Raw genomic sequence first — 19,175 nt, 5'->3', positions numbered from 1 at the left:
CTACCCATTGAAGACCCAAAGGAAGAGTACAAAGAAATTAACCAACAACAAAGCCGTAAGGCCCAGTTGAGAGAGCTGTGGTGAGGGCTCAGCTGAAGGCAGGGAGGCTGGAAATTGAGCTATGTGAAGGAGGCCTTTCTGATGGGGAGGGCACTGCAGGGAAGGGAGCCACAGCAGATGAGGGCAAGAGGTGCTGAGACTACAGGGTGGGCTGTTCTAGCAGGTGGTGCTGGTTGAATGAATGAGTGAGGAAAGAAATGAATGAGGGATACAAAGAGAGAAGGCCAACGTGGAAAAACCAACTCTATCTTTTATGGTGGGTTTTTTGTTTTGTTTTTTTTTTTTTGGCAGCTGGGACAAGTAGACAGAGACACATGGCAACATACACTGGTCCTGCGCCACCCCCAGCTTGGGACTCGAAGGACTGGGGTGTGCTGAAGGTGGCATGTCAAGCCCAGAAGGGTCCAGGAGGACCAGGTCTCCCCCTCTCCTCGGCTGCCCCTCTGTCCCAGGATAGGGAGTTGATTGATAGCTCCCCTGCCCCCCCACCCCCCACCCAGCGCCAAGCTCCCCCAGCTGCTGACTCAGGCCCTGCCGGCCAGCTCAGCATTCCTGCCCGGCCCCCACTGAATGGAGCTATTGAAAGTTTCTGTAGCCACAGACCACACCCCCAACCAGAGCCTTCGGCTGTGCTGTGGCTCCTCTCTCAGGGGACAGCGTAGGCCCTGGGGGTCAGTTGGAGAGGGCTCTGACTGCCAGCGACTGCTCTGGGGGTGTCTGCGACCAAGGACGATCCTGGGTAAGCTGGCTGGGCTGGCACCAAAGAGGGGATTCCAGAGCGAGGGGTCTCCCTCATGTGCAGGACGGAGGCACTGGGATGGGCAACCCCGGCTTGGGGGAGGGGTCTGCGTGTCGCTGGGAGAGCCAAAGGGCCCTGTGGGTTTTCCCACCTGCCCCCTCAGACTGGAGCTTCCCTGAGGTAGAGGTGGTTTCCCCCTTAGATAGAGGCCACTCAGGGGTATGGGCTGGGTCTCCCCCATCAGACAGGAGCCAAGGTAGGGAGAAAGGATAGTTTGGAGTCTTGCCCATCAGTCTCAGAGCTCCCCAGGCACGGAAACAGCATCAGACATCCAGCCTCAGCCTCTGCTGCTGGGTCCAGATCAAGCGCCCTCCTTTCCCCTCCTCTCCCCACTTGGCCTTTGCCCTAAGCCAAGACCTGGCCATCAGCCTGGCTGCAGGGGCCTGCAGAGCCAGCTGCACTTTTTCAGGTATGGGGGAGGGCCAGGCACCATGAAGCCAGTGTGGGTCGCCACCCTTCTGTGGATGCTACTGCTGGTGTCCAGGCTGGGGGCCGCCCGGAAGGGGTCCCCAGAAGAGGCCTCCTTCTACTATGGAACCTTCCCTCCTGGTACGGCCATGCCTCTGTTCGTCTGTCTGCCTGTCTGTCTGTCGTCCACCTGCCCACTTTGGCTGACTTGACAAGGAGTTTGGTGTTCTTGCTTCCTGACTGGCAGGATGAGAAACCTACCTTTGTGTGGTTGTTCTAAAAGTTCCTAACAGATATTTTTTTTTGAAGTTACTAAAAATTACACAGATAATATATGCTAATCAGAGCTAAAATTGTGCAAAAAAAATTTTTAATATATCTTCCCCTACCCTGCCTCATGTGCTCACACTCCTAGGAAGAAAAGTCCCCAGTGGGACAGGGGCAGCGTGGTAGGGAGGGGCAGTCCCTGAGGCCTGGGAGGCACAGCCCAGAGTCCTGGCTCTGGGTGACACATGGGAGCACCTGGGACCCAGCACGGGTCTCCCCCTGCAGGCTTCTCCTGGGGCGTGGGCAGCTCCGCCTACCAGACGGAGGGCGCCTGGGACCAGGACGGGAAAGGGCCTAGCATCTGGGACGTCTTCACACACAGTGGGAAGGGGAAGGTGCTCGGGAATGAGACGGCAGATGTAGCCTGTGACGGCTACTACAAGGTCCAGGTGAGTGCGGGGTGTGTGAGTGTGTGTGTGTGCGTGCGCGTGCACGTGCACACACATGTGAGTACGTGCCTAGCTGGGAGGCAGGGAGTGACGTTTGGGGGAGCTCTGATGACAACGTCATCCCCATGCTCTGCCAAACACCCTCTACCCCAGTGCAGCCAGAGGGGGCAGGGCCAGTGGGGGTGAAGGTTTGGGAGGGGCCAGGAAGTGAGGTGGATGTAGGAGGAAAGGAAAGCGGGGCCTCACCTGAGCCAGTGCCTCAGGCCAAGTGAAGGGGGAGCTGAAGGGCTGATTCCACAGCCTCAGGGCCTACAGCCACAGTGGCCTGAACCCCTGGTCCCTGCTTGTGAGTTGCACCCTGTGGAGGGAGTGGGACCCGCTCATCCTCAGCACCCACTTTCCTCTCTGGATGGCTTCTTGAGGAACTCATCACCCAGGTTTACTAGGGGCACCCTGATGGACTTCTCCCAGTGCCTCCCTGTCCTGCGTTTTCTTTGACTCTTGGTGTATCCCCTGCATGAAGTGGGCAGGTGGCATCACCTCTGTTGTACAGGTGAGGAAGCAGGTTCTTCCTTGCCCACTAACAGCTACAGACAAGAGTGAGCCTCGGCCCTAGAGCCCGATGGACCCCTACCTCCCATACCCAGGGCCCAGGTGACCTGCCTCCCCACCCCTGTCTGCACAGGAGGACATCATTCTGCTGAGGGAACTGCACGTCAACCACTACCGATTCTCCCTCTCTTGGCCCCGGCTCCTGCCCACAGGCATCCGAGGTGAGCTAGGGAAGCCCCTCTTGAACCCAAGTGAGGCCCCTTCCGGCAATGTTGGTTTTGCAGGGGCACCACAGAGTCTTGGGGAGGGAGATCAGCCCATGAACGTAGTTGCTGACGGTAGCAGCTCTCACAGGTTCTGCAGGTAACTGGGCTCCCAGAATGCTGGTGGGCTGAGGGTGCCTCAGGCCTTCAAAAAGCAACAGGGCCCAGGAATGCTGCACTCCAGAAGGCCAAGGCCAAGGCCGAGGTCCTTTCTCGTAGCATCTTCTTTTATTTCACCTGCAGCCGAGCAGGTGAACAAGAAGGGAATCGAATTCTACAGTGATCTTATCGATGCCCTTCTGAGCAGCAACATCACTCCCATCGTGACCTTGCACCACTGGGATCTGCCACAGGTGAGGACCTGAGCAGGCTCACAGGCCCAAAGGGGACTCAACTAAGCAGGAGGGAGCCCAGTTTGAGGACTTGGGTTGCCAAGGTGGAGCAGAGACTAGGGTCTGGATTCTGGCGCAGGACTGTAAGATGCGAGTGAGTGAAAAAATCTCTCTGACTCACTGTCTTAATCCACTTTTGCGGTTGCAATGGAATGCCTGAGTCTGGGTAACTTGTAAAGAACGGGAATGTATCTTCCCACAGTTCTGGAGGCTGGGAAGTCCAAGATCAAGACACTGGCAGGTGCAGATTCTGGTGAGGCCCCAGTCTCTGCTTCCAAGATGATGCCTTGAATGCCGTGTCCCTCTTTTTATAAGGGCACCTAATCCCATTCAAGAAAGAAGAGCCCTCATGACTCAATCACCTGCCAAAGACTACACTTCCCCATACTGTTACACAGGGGATACAGTTTCAACATGAATTCCAGGGGACAGAAACATTCAAACCAAAGCACTCATGTATGGCAGGGAGGTCACACTGCTTTAATTGATGTGTGTAGTAAGTGAAAAGAGTGAATCCTTTTGTTTTCTAAAAAACTTGGCATAAAAACAAATTTTAAAAACTATAAAGATATGTCTTTTAACTAAGATCTGGCAGCCGGGCACAGTGGCTCAGGCCTGTAATCCTAGCACTTTGGGGGGCCAAGGTGGGTGGATCACCTGAAGTCAGGACTTCGAGACCAGCCTGGCCAACATGGTGAAACCCAGTCTCTACGAAAAATACAAAACTTAGCCAGACATGGTGGCAGGCGCCTATAATCCCAGCTACTTGGGAGGCTGAGGCAGGAGAATCGCTTGAACCCGGGAAGCAAAGATTGCAGTGAGCCGAGATCATGCCACTGCACTCCAGCCTGGGCAATGAGAACGAAATTCCATCTAAAAAAAAAAAAAGATCTGGCGACATAGCATAATGAACAAGTTTAGCCTTTTTTCTACAATTTGTTTGAGCCAGTATCACAAGCACTCATATATGATCCCTGCCCCAGCAATGTCCATGAAATCACAACGTGCTTCAGAACGTCACTATGTCACTGTGATTCAAGCAATATTTTCTTTCTTTCTTTTTTTTTTTGAGATGGAGTCCTGCTTCGTCGTCCAGGCTGGAGTGCAGTGGCATGATCTCGGCTCACTACAGCCTCCGCCTCCTGGGTTCAAGTGATTCTCCTGTCTCAGCCTCCTGAGTAGCTGGGATTACAGGCATGTGCCACCACGCCCGGCTAATTTTTGTATTTTTAGTAAAGACAGGGTTTCGCCATGTTGGCCAGGCTGATCTCGAACTCCTGTCTTCAGGTGATCCACCTGCCTCGGCCTCCCAAAGTGCTAGAATTACAGGCGTGAGCCACTGCGCCCAGCCTCCGGCAATATTTTCATTCACTGGGGAGAAGGTGGTCCCATCGGTGCCCTGGAAGGTTTGGGCAGGAGGTGGGAGGAAAGGGTATTCTGATTGGAGGGCGCATGGCAAAGAGGGGGAAGCTGGGCAAGCAGCTCGGTTCAGTTAGAATTTGGGGAGCAGGTAGGAGAGGGAAGGGTTAGAGGCTGGAGAAGTGGCTTGGGGAAGACCTCGAAGGCCTCGAGTGCTGAGCTAAGATGACTGGGAACTGGGTTTATTCTGTGGGAATGGGAGCTACCAGAGTCCTCTAACTGGGGAGGAGGGCAGAGCAGGCTTTAGGGAGATGAACCTTCCACCTTCTTCCCTGGTTGCTTTCATGAGCCTGCCCCATTAACATCCCCTCAAACCCACCAAGGAGAGCTGGACAGGTAGTCTCAATACAGTGACAAGTCTTGGGAGAATTCTGCCGTCACAGGCAGATGCCTTTGGTTGGGAAAGCCCTCTGCTGAAGAAGGCAGACCCTGCCCCAAGGCTTCTAGGAGCTTTCTGACATCTGTGTGGCCCTCAAAATCCTCATCAGAGTGTTCATCCCAGCATCAGATCTCATTTCTCCAGAACTTAGATCTAAGATGCTTCCCCATTATTAGGCCCCTTTCCCCTGGCAATTTTTCTTAAATATTCAATCCATCCAGTTCTTTCTAAGCATGAGAGTCCCAGTCTCCCTGTGCGGCCTCCCTCCTGTTTGTCTGAGGACTGTCACACAGCTTATCTCCACATTTAAACTGCTTTGCAGTTCATTCATGGGGCATCTGCTTCTCTGTGTTCACAGCTGTTCCAGGTCAAATACGGCGGGTGGCAGAATGTGAGCATGGCCAACTACTTCAGAGACTACGCCAACCTGTGCTTTGAGGCCTTTGGGGACCGTGTGAAGCACTGGATCACGTTCAGTGATCCTCGGGTAAGCGGGGCCCCTCCAGGTGGGAGAATGTGACACTCCCTGCCACTTCTTACGGATCCTGTGGTCCTGCTTGCTGTCCCTATAGGCAATGGCAGAAAAAGGCTATGAGACGGGCCACCATGCGCCGGGCCTGAAGCTCCGTGGCACCGGCCTGTACAAGGCAGCACACCACATCATTAAGGTGAGGTGGGTCCTTCTGGTGGAGGAACAGCCTCAGGGTCAGCTCAGCCTGCCCCAGGGGCTCTAGCCTGAGCTTGGTCCTCTGCCGCTCCACCTCTGAGTCAGCATACTCCATAGCACCTTCCCTTCTGTGACGATTTATGGAGGGCGTGTTCTGCCATTCAGGGCGCTGGGGGACACTATGGCTGAGCCATTATAGCGACTCCCAAGAGCTTACAGCCTAGCCAAGGGGACATCCATGTGGAAATGCGTCAACTACGCAGGTCCAAGCTGTGACAGGAGGAAGAAGGGGTGTGACAGCGAGCCAGGGGTTAAAATCTTCAATGAATCAGTAGAAGTAACTGAGGTTGATCAAGGACAGCAGTAAGAGGAGTTAGAAGTGGTCATCAGAGTGTGGACTTCAAAGAACCTGGGAATTTTGAAGGAGGAAGGAAAACTAGTTTGGAAGCAGCGATAATGAGCAGGCAGACTCCACTTTACTCCCAGCTCAGAGGTATGTGGAGTGTGATGGAACAAACGGCCTCTGCTCGAAGGAGCTGCAGTGGAGGTGCTCTTAAGGCCAGCAGGCATCAGTCACACAAGAGAGTAAAGGGGCCATTCGGAGAAGATGCTGCAGGAAGGAAGGGCTACTGGAAAGCCTTGTCGCTGGGGAGGGAATTGGGTCACATTACAGGACATGTATGAGGGTATACACGATGGTAACTGGAGAACAGGGATACGAGGCATGCGGGATTTGCCCCAAAGGACACTTAGCGGAAGGTGGACAATCTGTCTAAGCTGGAAGGCAAGGAACCACTGGGTGACATTCCAGATCCCCAAACTCATATCAGGGAGAACATTTTCTCATTTTTTCTACATTTGGCTTATGATTTCTTAAACTGTGAATATTTAAAGGGCAGAGCTCTCAAGATTTTTTTTTTTTTTGAGACTGAGTCTTGCTCTGTCACCCAGGATGCAGTGAAGCGGCGTGATCTCGGCTCACTGCAACCTCCGCCTCCCGGGTTCAAGCGATTCTCCTGCCTCATTCTCCCAAGTAGCTGGGACTACAGGCGTGCACCACCACACCCGGCTAATTTTTGCATTTTTGATAGAGACAGGGTTTCACCATGTTGGCCAGGCTGGTCCTGAACTCCTGACTTCAGGTGATTCCCTTACCTCGGCATCCCAAAGTGCTGAGATTGTAGGCATGCGCCATAGCGCCCCGCCTCAAGATATTTTTAATATTAAACATGGAAGTCATTTTCTGGGCCTTCTTATCCATCAAAAGTAGTGAGCTGAAGAGATGCGATTATTTATTTATTTAGAGACAGATTCTCGCTCTGTTGCCCAGGCTGGAGTGCAGTGGCATGATCTCGGCTCACTGCAACCTCTGCCTCCTGGGTTCAAATGATTCTCCTGCCTCAGCTTCCTGAGTAGCTGGGATTACAGGCATACGCCACCACACCCGGCTAATTTTTTTGAATTTTTAGTAGAGACAGGGTTTCACCATGTTGGCCAGGCTGGTCTCCAACTCCTGACCTCGTGATCTACCCACCTTGCCCTCCCAGAGTTTTGGGATTACAGGCATACGCCACCACACCCGGCTAATTTTTTTGAATTTTTAGTAGAGACAGGGTTTCACCATGTTGGCCAGGCTGGTCTCCAACTCCTGACCTCGTGATCTACCCACCTTGCCCTCCCAAAGTTTTGGGATTACAGGTGTGAGCCACCGCACCCCGCCTGAAGAGATGTGATTCTGATATTGTTTTGACATGTTCCACTTCATCAGACAATACCATGATTCACTTGGTTATTGCTGGTTGGCAAAAGGAATTATAAGGAAAGAAGTCTGATAAATACAGGTTCTCTGTGAGTAACAAACAAAACAACCCCGAATTCTATAGCCTTCAGATATTCAGGTCTTCTAAATTGGTACTTCTCAAACTTTAACAAGCATCAAAATCATTTAATAAATGATTACTGAGCCAGGTGTGGTGGCACATGCCTGTTGTCCCAGCTATTTGAGAGGCTTGAGTAGGAGGGATGATCACTTGAGCAGGAGGATCACTTGAGCCTAGGAGTTTAATTCCAGCCTAGACAACAAGCAAGACCCCATCTCAAGAAAAAAAAAAAAAAAAAAAAAAAAACAAGCTTATTAAAGCACAGATTGCTGGCCAGGCACAGTGGCTCATACCTGCAATTCCAGCACTTTGGGAGGCTGAGGTGGGCAGATTGCTTGAGGTCTGGAGTTCGAGATCAGCCTGACCAACATGGAGAAACCCCACCTCTACTAAAAAGTACAAAAATTAGCCAGGCATGGTGGTGGGTGCCTGTAGTCCCAGCTACTCAGGAGGCTGAGGCAGGAGAATGGCTTGAACCTGGGAGCAGAGGTTGCAGTGAGCCAAGATTGTACCACTGCACTCCAGCCTGGGCCACAGAGCGAGACTCCATCTCAAGATTAAAAAAAAAAAAACAAAAAAAACACACACACAAAAACCACAGATTCTTGGGCCCCGCTTTGAGTTTCTGATTCAGTAGGTCTGGCAAGGGCCATGGATTTGCATGTCTATTAAGTTCCCAGTGGATCCTGATGACCTTGGTCTGGAGATCACACACCGATAATCACTGTTCTAGATTACTTTCCATCTCTCTTAGGTGTTGACCTACCCAAGCGCAGTGGCTAGCTGAAATAGCCTCAGGCAGGCCAGCGGGTCACTGGTAGAATATGAAGAGAAGGCAGGTTGGTGTGTTTTAGATTCCATTTCTCAAGACTATTTCAGACACTTGGTATTTTCCTAACTTACTGAGCTCCTCTGAGGAAAGTACTGCCTAGTTGCTACTGAGGACTAAGAGGAACAAAACAGGAAACTTTAGCAAAAATCTTAAAAACGATAAATACCAACAAAAAGTTGTTTGAGCCAGACTTACATCAAGTTTCATTTACAATATAAAGAAAATAAGTGCCTCAAGAAGTTAGAGGAAGGAAGACTGGATCGGGATAAACAAGGCTGGATTGATGAAAATAATAGCTCTAAAGTTAGGAAGCAAAGAAACGCCACTCAGATTGAAAGGGAGGAAATGGATGGGCCAGGTACCTACGATGAATTTCTGCTCCCCTTTCAGGCCCACGCCGAAGCCTGGCATTCTTATAACACCACGTGGCGCAGCAAGCAGCAAGGTGAGCTGTGGCCCCACACATGTACCCAGGACAGCCGAGTGCCCGGAGCAGCAACGGCATGCCCACTCCCCACTCCCTTTTCTTTCTTTTCTTTTAAGGTCTGGTGGGAATTTCACTGAACTGTGACTGGGGGGAACCTGTGGACATTAGTAACCCCAAGGACCTAGAGGCTGCCGAGAGATACCTACAGTTCTGTCTGGGCTGGTTTGCCAACCCCATTTATGCCGGTGACTACCCCCAAGTCATGAAGGACTACATTGGTGAGCCCAGTCTCATTTTAAACTGCAGATACTAGGGCAAGTTATTGAGCCCATGTGAAACAAGCAAAAGGCAGGGGGATGAAGAGCTCATTGGGCCTGGGTGAGGTACTCAAGGGATAATCCAGACTCAAAAGAATTGAGAACCAGACATTTGAATTGGCAGGGAGGAACCCTAGACCTCTCAATTTCCCTAGACTTGGAAATTGAGAATTTTCAGAACTCAGGGAAGAAAGTGATGGTCTTTGGGCTGGTCTCTCTTATGTTCTGCTGCCCTGCCCTTTTCCACCCCACTTTAACTGCAGTCAAGCAGGAGAGAGGTCAGACGCAGTCATGGGCCTGTGTCACTTCTATTGTCGGTTCTTTCTGTCAATGGAGAAATACTTTCCAAGCTCCAGTTTCCACAGTGTTGGAGAAGAGAATAAACACAAGTAAGGCTTACAGGGATATATCAATTTGGATGTTTTTAACTGCCACGTAACAGAAAATTCTACCTAAAAATGACTTGAAGTAGGGAATTTGTCATCTCACCTGAGCCCAGGGAAGGGTGATGCAGGGCTAGGTAATCTAGCCTTCAGGGGTGCCCTTGAGGACCCAGGCTCATTCCATCTTTCCACTCTGGCACCTTCAGTTAGCCCATCAACCAATCCCCATGGCCACAAGATGACTGCAGCAACCCCAGGCATCGCATCTTTACACGTCAACACCCAAAGACAGAAAAAGGGAATCGCTCTGTCATAATAAGTTCTGGGGTGGGCTTTCTTGGCCATTTTTCCCCCAATTTTTTTTTATTGTGGCAAAATACACATAAAATGTACCTGTGTTGCCATTTTTAAGTGTACAGTTCAGTGGTATAAAATACTTTCATAATGTGCAACCATCACCACCATCCATCTCCAGAACGCTTCATCTTGCAAAACTGAAACTTTGCCGAGTCCCTGGCAACCACGATTCCACAGTCTCTGATTTTGACTAAGTAGCTCATATAAGTGGAATCATACAGTATTTGTCTTTGTGTGACTGGCTTATTTTACTTAGCATAATGTCCTCAAGATTCATCCATTTTGTAATATGTCACAATTTCCTTCCTTTTTAAGGCTGAATAATATTCCATTGTCAGCCGGGCACGGTGGCTCAAGCCTGTAATCCCAGCACTTTGGGAGGCCAAGGTGGGCAGATCACCTGAGGTCAGGAGTTTGAGATCAGCCTGACCAACATGGCGAAACCCCATCTCTACTAAAAGTGCAAAAGTTAGCTGGGCGTGGTGGTGGGCCACTGTAATCCCAACTACTTGGGAGGCTGAGGCAGGAGAATCACTTGAACCTGGGAGGTAGAGGTTGCAGTGGGCCGAGATCTCGCCACTGCACTCCAGCCTGGGTGATAGAGTGAGACTCCATCTCAAAAAAGAAAAAAAAATTTCCATTGTCTGTATATATCACATTATGCTTATTCATTCATCCATCAATAGACACTTAGGTTGCTTCCATGTTTAGCTATTGTGAATAATGCTAAAAACATGGGTGTACTAATATCTCAAGATCCAGCTTTCAGTTATTTGGGGAATATACCCAGAAGTAGAATTGCTGGGTCATATGAAAATTTCCATTTTTAATTTTTTTTTAAGGAAGCATCATACTGTTTTCAACAGTGGGTGTACCATTTTACATTCCCAGCAACAATACACAAGGGTTCCAATTACTCCACATCCTTGCCAACACTTGTTATTTTGCTTAATAATGGCTATCCCAATGGGTGTGAGGTTGTATCTCACTGCAGTTTTGATTTGTGTTTCCCTAATGATTAGTAAGAGCATCTTTTCATGTGCTTATACGTCTGTAGATCTTCTTTAGAAAAAATGCCAATTCAAGTTCTTTGCCCATTTTTGAATTGGGTTGTTTTTGTTGCTGAGTTTTGGGAATTCTCTACATATCTTTTTATCACATATATGATATGCAAATATTTCCTCCCATTCTATGTGGGTTTTTTATTCTGCTGCTAGTGTCTTGATTCCCAAATTTTTAAAAATTTCATGAAGTCCAATTTGTCTATTTATGTTTGCTTCTTTTGCCTATTTTTGTTGCCTGTGATTTTGGTGTCAGAGTCAAGATATAACTGCCTAATTAATTGTCATGGTGCTTTTGCTGTGTTTTCTTTTTCTTTCTTTCTTTTTTTTTATTTTTGAGACAGAGTCTCGCTCTGTTGCCCAGACTGGAGTGCAGTGGTGTAATCTCGGCTCACTGCAACCTCTCTCTCCCAGGTTCAAGTGATTCTCCTGCCTCAGCCTCCCAAGTACCTGGGATTACAGGCACCTGCCATCATGCTCAGCTAATTTTTGTATTTTTGTAGAGATGGGGTTTCACCATGTTCGAAACTTTGGGAGAGCGAGATGGAGCAAGACTCCACCTCAAAAAAAAAAAAATTTAAAATTTAAATTAAAAATTCAATCCTTCGGTCACTATATTTTAATAGCCATATGCAGCTAGGGGCTATTGTATCAGTGCAAGGACAATGATGATAGCTGGTGGTTTTTCTTAAGTCACTAAATGTAACTGAAATAATGTGCCAATATTTTATTTGCTTTATGCTAATATCTTAATGGTATTTAATAACACAAACTTTGTATTCATTTTATCTAAACTATTATCCTCTTTGGAACTATTCTTATGGTTATATTTTAGATCAATTCAGGGAAAATGTTGTTTTTCTTGATTTATATATTAAAAGTCTTTTTTGTATAGATTACACCTGGACATGTTTCAAATTTTTTAAAGTACAAAAAATATGAATAAAAAGTCAGGCCTCTCTCCCTCCCTCCCCAGAAGCAAGTATACTTCCAGAGATGGATTGTGCATGTGGTCAGTGTATGTGCTTATGATTACACGCAACATTCTGAAGCTTTTTTTTCACTGAAACCTATATTCTGGCAAGCTTTCCACATCGCTATAGAAAGTGCCACCTCATTTGTTCTAAAGGCTGCATAGTGTTGTACCGATGGATGTTTCATCATTTTCATAACCAGACCCTACTGACAGACATTTAGGTTGTTTCCAATCTTTTGCCACTCAATCTACAATGAAGATCCTTGTACAAACATCCCTTTACATGTGTGAGTAAAGTGTAAACAGATTTGGAATTGGTCAATGAAAGGACATATGCTTTTACAACTTTGAAAGATGGGACAAAGATAGGATGTACCATCACTGGCCTTCCAGTTCCCTTCCCAAAGGCAGCTAAAATTACACATTTTTATTTTTTTATTTTTTGAGATGGAGTTTTGCTCTTGTTGCCCAGGCTGGAGTACAATGGCGTGATCTTGGCTCACTGCGACCTCTGCCTCCTGGGTTCAAGTGATTCTCCTGCCTCAGCTTCCTGAGTAGCTGGGATTACAGATGCCCGCCACCAAGCTGGCTACTTTTTTTTTTTTTTTTTTTTTTTGAGACAGTCTTGCTCTGTTGCCCAGGCTGGAGTGCAGTGGCGTGATCTCGGCTCACTGCAACCTCCACCTCCCGGCTTCACGCGACTCTCCTGCCTCAGCCTCCCAAGTAGCTGGGATTACAGGCATGCACCACCACCCCTGGCTAATTTTTGTATTTTTAGTAGAGATGGGGTTTCACCATGTTGGTCAGGCTGATCTCAAGCTCCTAAACATCGTGATCTGCCCCCCTCGGCCTCCCAAAGTGCTGGAATTACAGGTTTGAGCCACACCGCTCCTGGCCAATTTTTTGTATTTTTAGTAGAGACAGGGTTTCACCATGTTAGCCAGGCTGGTCGCGAACTCCTGATCTCAAGTGATCCACCTGCCTCGGCCTCCCAAAACGCTGGAATTACAGGCGTGAGCCATTGCACCCGGCCAAATTACCCATTTTTAATGTAAGGAACAATATAGGAGCCCAACTCTACTTTTTCTCCAGATGGCTACACACCACTTACTGACTAATCTGTGAAAATACAACTTTTTTTTTTTTTTTTGAGATGGAGTCTCACTCTGTCACCCAGGCTGGAGTGCAGTGGCGCGATCTTGGCTCACTGCAAGCTCCACCTCCTGGATTCACGCCATTCTCCTGCCTCAGCCTCCCAAGTTGCTGGGACTACAGGCGGCTGCCACCACGCCCGGCTAATTTTCTGTATTTTTAGTAGAGACGGGGTTTCACTGTGTTAGCCAGGATGGTCTCGATCTCCTGACCTTGTGATCCGCCCGCCTCGGCCTCCCAAAGTGCTGGGATTACAGGCATGAGCCACCACGCCCGGCCTGAAAATACTATTTTTAAGCAATATAAACTTATAAATATTTTGGACAGTATTGAAATTTCAAAAATTCCACTTTGGATGGCTAAGGTTATACTTCCCATGCAGATGAATCCTAAAGCCCACCGTTTATGTCAAGATGTCACTATCGTCATGATACATAACACAGTGATTGGGAGAAAATAAGGCTTTGTTAAATTCTACTTTTCTCTCTCAAAAGGAAGAAAGAGTGCAGAGCAAGGCCTGGAGATGTCGAGGTTACCGGTGTTCTCACTCCAGGAGAAGAGCTACATTAAAGGCACATCCGATTTCTTGGGATTAGGTCATTTTACTACTCGGTACATCACGGAAAGGAACTACCCCTCCCGCCAGGGGCCCAGCTACCAGAACGATCGTGACTTGATAGAGCTGGTTGACCCAAACTGGCCAGATCTGGGGTCTAAATGGCTATATTCTGTGCCATGGGGATTTAGGAGGCTCCTTAACTTTGCTCAGGTGATTATCACATTCAGCTATTCAAAGGACATTTAGACTTGAATTCATGTTCTCACAGCTTAAGCTCAGGTGCCTACATTAGAAAGTTAATAAAACAAAATAAACCTAGTTACTCATACTTCAGAGGCTACTAAATGTAGGCCTTACAGACTCATGTCTACCATGCATAACCATTCGCATGTATATAACTTTAGCTAAAAAATTCATATCCCACATTTATTTTGCTGTCCTTCACACCTAAACTGGAATATGTGGCAAAGAACAAGACCAAAGTACATGTCCCCTCCAACAATGTTTTTTTTTTTTTGAGACAGTCTTACTCTGTCACCCAGGCTGGAGTGCAGTGGCATGATCTCGGCTCACTGCCACCTCTGCCTCCCAGGTTCAAGTGATTTCCTGCCTCAGCCTCTTAAGTAGCTGGGATTACAGGCGTATGCCACCACGCCTGGCTAATTTTTGTATTTTTAGTAGAGACAGGTTTTCACCATGTTGGCCAGGCTGGTCTCAAACTCCTGACCTGAGGTGATCTGCCCACCTTGGCCTCCCAAAGTGCTGGGATTACAGGCGTGAGCCACCGCGCCTGGCAACAATGTTAGTTTATTGAGAAATACATTCTTTATAAGAACCTGTCTCCTGCCTACATTAGTCTCTAAATAAACATGTTATCTGACATCTACTAAATGCCAAAATACACTTGATTAGAATGTGGCAGGCTTGAATATGTGTTCCTATATGAGCCTCTGACTCAGAAACCTACCTGTAGGTCAGAATTTTTAAGATATTTGTTGCTATGACTCACTTTCAGACTCAATACGGTGATCCTCCCATATATGTGATGGAAAATGGAGCATCTCAAAAATTCCACTGTACTCAATTATGTGATGAGTGGAGAATTCAATACCTTAAAGGATACATAAATGAAATGCTAAAAGGTGAGACACAAACCAAGATTGTCTGCCGTTTTCCCGTTTAACTGAGACAAAATGTGATTAACACACGATCAACTGAAACTTGCTTCTAAATCTCATAAATGAAAACATTTTAACATTATCTTCAGTTTTATTTTTCTAAGTAAATGAAATATATTTAAAATGGAATAAAATGTCTTTGCAGCTATAAAAGATGGTGCTAATATAAAGGGGTATACTTCCTGGTCTCTGTTGGATAAGTTTGAATGGGAGAAAGGATACTCAGATAGATATGGATTCTACTATGTTGAATTTAACGACAGAAATAAGCCTCGCTATCCAAAGGCTTCAGTTCAATATTACAAGAAGATTATCATTGCCAATGGGTTTCCCAATCCAAGAGAGGTAGGCCTAATGATCAATGTTATCTGTTCTGAACTTTAGGAAGAGCTAGATAGCTGGAACACACAAAGAACTTGGCAAGTTTCTCTTCTCTTTCCTCCATGAAAGAGGACGGGGCATGCGGCATGGCCCTTTATTTCACCTTTGCTCATTTGCTTAGAATGGAGCAAGCATGATGTAAACTTCAATCTAAGGGCACTACCAGAGGTTATGAAGGAGTTCCGTTTGCTTTAAGTTATGATAGGGCAAAAACAATAGAGACTTCTAGTTAAATGTTATTCTAAATCTCATGTCTTTTTTTTTTTTTTTTTGAGACAGAATCTCACTCTGTCGCCAGGTTGGAGTGCAGTAGTGCGATCTCGGCTCACTGCAACTTCCGCCTCTTGGGTTCCAGCGATTTTCCTGCCTCAGCCTCCTGAGTAGCTGGGATTACAGGGGCATGCCACCACGCCCAGCTAATTTTTGTATTTTTAGTAGAGATGGGGTTTCACCATATTGCCCAGAATGGTCTCTATCTCTTGACCTCGTGATCTGCCCACCTCAGCCTCCTAAAGTGCTGGGATTACAGGCGTGAGCCACCACGCCTGGCCTAAATCTTGTGTCTTAATGCAAACAAATACTACCTATTCTTCAACATATATTTAAAAAGTTAAGTAAATCGAATGTATAATTATCATATCATTTTCATCTATTTTCCAGCCAAGCAGCAGAGCCATACACACACACTGGCTTCAAAATGAGATCTAAAGTAATCAAACTTAGTAATCCTTTAGCATCTACCAAACATTTTCAATAACCTGAAAACTTTTCTAGCAGCTCTCTATTCTCTGTTGCTGCACCTATTGGTAGGGAATATAAACTGTAATCTCGAGTGTCTTGGCCAGGTACGGTGGCTCATGCCTATAACCCCAGCACCTTGGGAGGCTGGAGTGGGAGGACTGCTTGGGGCCAAGTGTTCAAGACCAGCCTGGGCAACATAGCAAGAGCTCATTTCTACAAAAAATTTAAAAATCAGCTGGATGTGGTGATGCGCCTGTAGTCCCAGCTGACTACAGAGACTGAGGTGTGAGGATCACTTGAGCCCAAGAATTTGAGGCTGCAGTGAGCTATGATTGCTCCACTGCACTCCAGCCTGGGCAACAGAGCAAGACTCTGTTTCTAAAAAATGAAATAAAATAGAGTGTCTTAATAAAAATAATTTTAAAAAGTAAATTTCACTTGTTTACCAAAACTATTTTAAGGTGAGCCCCGTAGGACTATTAAATGGAAGCAGTGACTAAAAACCATAAGGCATTTGCTACTTTTACATTATTAGAAAAGCACTAGATTGTACACTCCTCATGAATAAAGACTGTTCTTTGACGCCCTCACTATGATGTACATGGATGTACAGTAAATATTAACTAATTTAAACTACAAAATGATTTAAAAACATAAACTACAGGTAGATTTTAAAAAATATTTACTTTTACCCCACATTTATTTCAAAAATGATTTGAAACAGCAAAAAATTAGTCTAAGACAACATTACTTATCAAGTGGGTTTTTATTAGGTGGAAAGTTGGTACCTCAAAGCTTTGGAAACTTGCTCTATCAACAATCAGATGCTTGCTGCAGGTGAGTCAGTATATTTCAATGTTTTCCTTTAATAATTAAACTAAATAATTATACATATCATTTTCAAAATCTCAAAATGTGGCTCTTCTTGAAGTCAATCTTCCAAAACTACTTATGATTAAAATCAGGTTTCTTTGAAGCAATATCAAGTTTCTATTTATAAGCATTTTAAAGCATTTAATCTACCATGAAAGATAAACATTTTATCCATTTTATCCATTCAAGTTTTATTCTTTCAGAATCATACCTATAAATTTATATACCTACTATTTTTGTTATAGTGGGCTTGGGCAAGGAGAGGAAAAGCCAACCACTATACCAACTGGGATAAAAGAATACTTGAGATCTTATATTTGTTCATTCGGCAAGCAATTATTAAGCACTCACTATTTGCCAGGGAATGTTTTAAGTCATGAGATATAGCCAGGAACAAAACAAGGTCCCTATCTTCATAAAAGACATCATTTCCTATGCAGTGGGGTCTAAAAGGATCAGAGATGTCGAATAACAAAGATGCAACTATGCATCAAGAAATGCCAATACATATCATTTGTTTCTTTGAATTTTATCTTTATTTCTCCATAAGGGCAATCAGAGAAATACGCTTTCCTTTTTAACAAGCTCATCTTTAATGTGGTAGCAGAGATGGAAGGTGCGAGACCAAATCTTACCAAACTAGCTATTTTTACAGGCCAATAAAGCAACATGCACTCCCCCTCAACAAATTTAAATAATCAGGCAATATTAAGAATGTATATTCCATTAAACTAAAATAAACAAGGTTGAAATGTGGTACAGAATTCACTGATGAGCCTGTGAACTCCACGTGAGGATGTCCAGTGCCTTATTTATCTCAGTAACCAGAGTACCCAGCACACAAGATAAAGGTGGGTATTACCTAAGTGGCCACTATTTTATTAATAATGCACATAACATATGCTTATCATTAACTCTTAAAAAGATTATTATTTAACTATACAAGAATTACCATACAACATTTCAACATACAAGTTCCTATACTTCTTAAGATACACAATAACATTTTGAAAGATTGGAAATGTTTCCCAAGGACTTTCCTATCACAAATCCCCCCCAAGTAAAAATTATAGGAACTGTGGAATATGGCTGCTAATATTCTGAGATGAATTTAGAAAGTATAAGTATTGAGAGATGGACTTTATTATAGCACCTGTAGAAGAACCAAATTCAGGCATTTATCCCATATTTTCTGAAATATTTACAAAGCTCTTAAAAATTTTTCAAATAACATTTAATTTACTAAGTTCTATTTCATGGCAAATAAGAATCAGAAAATTTGAGGATGCTATGTTTTAAGTTTTTCCAATACAGTTAAAGCTTTTGGGGTAAAGCTGTATTTACTAAAATGATCCTGTTCTCATTTGTGGTGCTCGTTCTCTTTGTCATTTCAGAGCCCTTGCTAAGTCACATGCAAATGGTTACGGAGATCGTGGTACCCACTGTCTGCTCCCTCTGTGTCCTCATCACTGCTGTTCTACTAATGCTCCTCCTGAGGAGGCAGAGCTGAGACAGGATTATCAATTTTGGAGCTTCATAAGAGAATCTTCAGGATCTTCCTCCCTTTTCTGCTTTGAGGGTTTCCATATATTGCTGTTTTCAGGTTCTACAATAATTACCTTTTTTTCTCTTTCTCTTTTTGGCTTGTGCTGGGATTTAAGAATTAGAAAATAAAAATAAGCAGAAATTTAAAAAAAAAAAAAAAACACTTGTAATCTCACCCCTCCTAAAGTTAATGTTAAGATTTTGCTGTATATAATGAATGTATATTATGAATTATTTACAAAAATGGGATCATAGTATACAAACTGTTGTGACTTGATAGTTTATCACTCTAAAATCTGTCCAGAAATATTACTTTAATGTTCAAATTATTGCCATCTCAGCACTGTCCCATACCTGATAGATAAAATCAATCTGGCCAGGCACAGTGGCTCACACCTGTAATCCCAGCACTTTGGGAGGCTGAGGCTGGTGAATCACTTGAGGCCAGAAGTTTGAGACCAGCCTGGCCAACATGGTTAAACCCTGTCTCTACTAAAAATACAGAAACTAGCTGGGCATGGTGGCAGGCACCTGTAATCCCAGTTACTCGGGAGGCTGAGGCAGGAGAATCGCTTGAACCTGGGAGGTGAAGGTTGCAGTGAGCTGAGATCACACCACTGCACTCCAGCCTGTGCAACAGAGCAAGACTCCGTTTCAAAAGAGAAAAGAAAAGAAATCTATAGATAACAATCCTTCCAGGTTGTAAATATTATTAGCCAACCACAGAAAAGCATGAAGTGGGTACCAAGTAAATGAGCAGGTACACTCTTCTGACACTTTAGTCTGAATTTAATCTGACAACTCTGACTAAATTCAACTTACTTTAGTCAATGAAATACCTCAAAGAAATATTACATG

General features: G+C 45.6%; 2 protein-coding genes across 4 annotated transcripts in view; one reads left to right on the top strand and one right to left on the bottom strand.

The window, feature by feature from the left end:
* Nucleotides 1-674: 674 nt before the first annotated feature.
* LCTL (lactase like) lies at nt 675-18,282 on the top strand. Its single transcript, XM_055362681.2, has 13 exons — nt 675-1,408; nt 1,820-1,983; nt 2,669-2,756; nt 3,042-3,151; nt 5,347-5,475; nt 5,561-5,656; nt 8,758-8,812; nt 8,911-9,072; nt 13,535-13,809; nt 14,615-14,741; nt 14,923-15,122; nt 16,673-16,736; nt 18,167-18,282. The coding sequence occupies exons 1-13, from the start codon at nt 1,291-1,293 to the stop codon at nt 18,280-18,282; spliced, it is 1,704 nt and encodes a 567-aa protein (XP_055218656.1). The 5' UTR covers nt 675-1,290.
* The window catches only part of ZWILCH (zwilch kinetochore protein), a 44,367-nt gene continuing 42,477 nt past the window's right edge, over nt 17,286-19,175 (bottom strand). For all 3 annotated transcript variants that reach the window (XM_019010509.4, XM_055362676.2, XM_063698638.1), the window contains one exon: nt 17,286-18,421. The gene's annotated coding sequence lies outside the window, so the exon portion shown is untranslated. The remainder of the gene's footprint in view (nt 18,422-19,175) is intronic.

Source organism: Gorilla gorilla, chromosome 16, assembly GCF_029281585.2.
Source record: "Gorilla gorilla gorilla isolate KB3781 chromosome 16, NHGRI_mGorGor1-v2.1_pri, whole genome shotgun sequence".
Classification (NCBI taxonomy): domain Eukaryota; kingdom Metazoa; phylum Chordata; class Mammalia; order Primates; family Hominidae; genus Gorilla; species Gorilla gorilla.
Note: the sequence above shows the minus strand (reverse complement) of the source record. Positions and strands in the feature narration are given on the sequence as shown.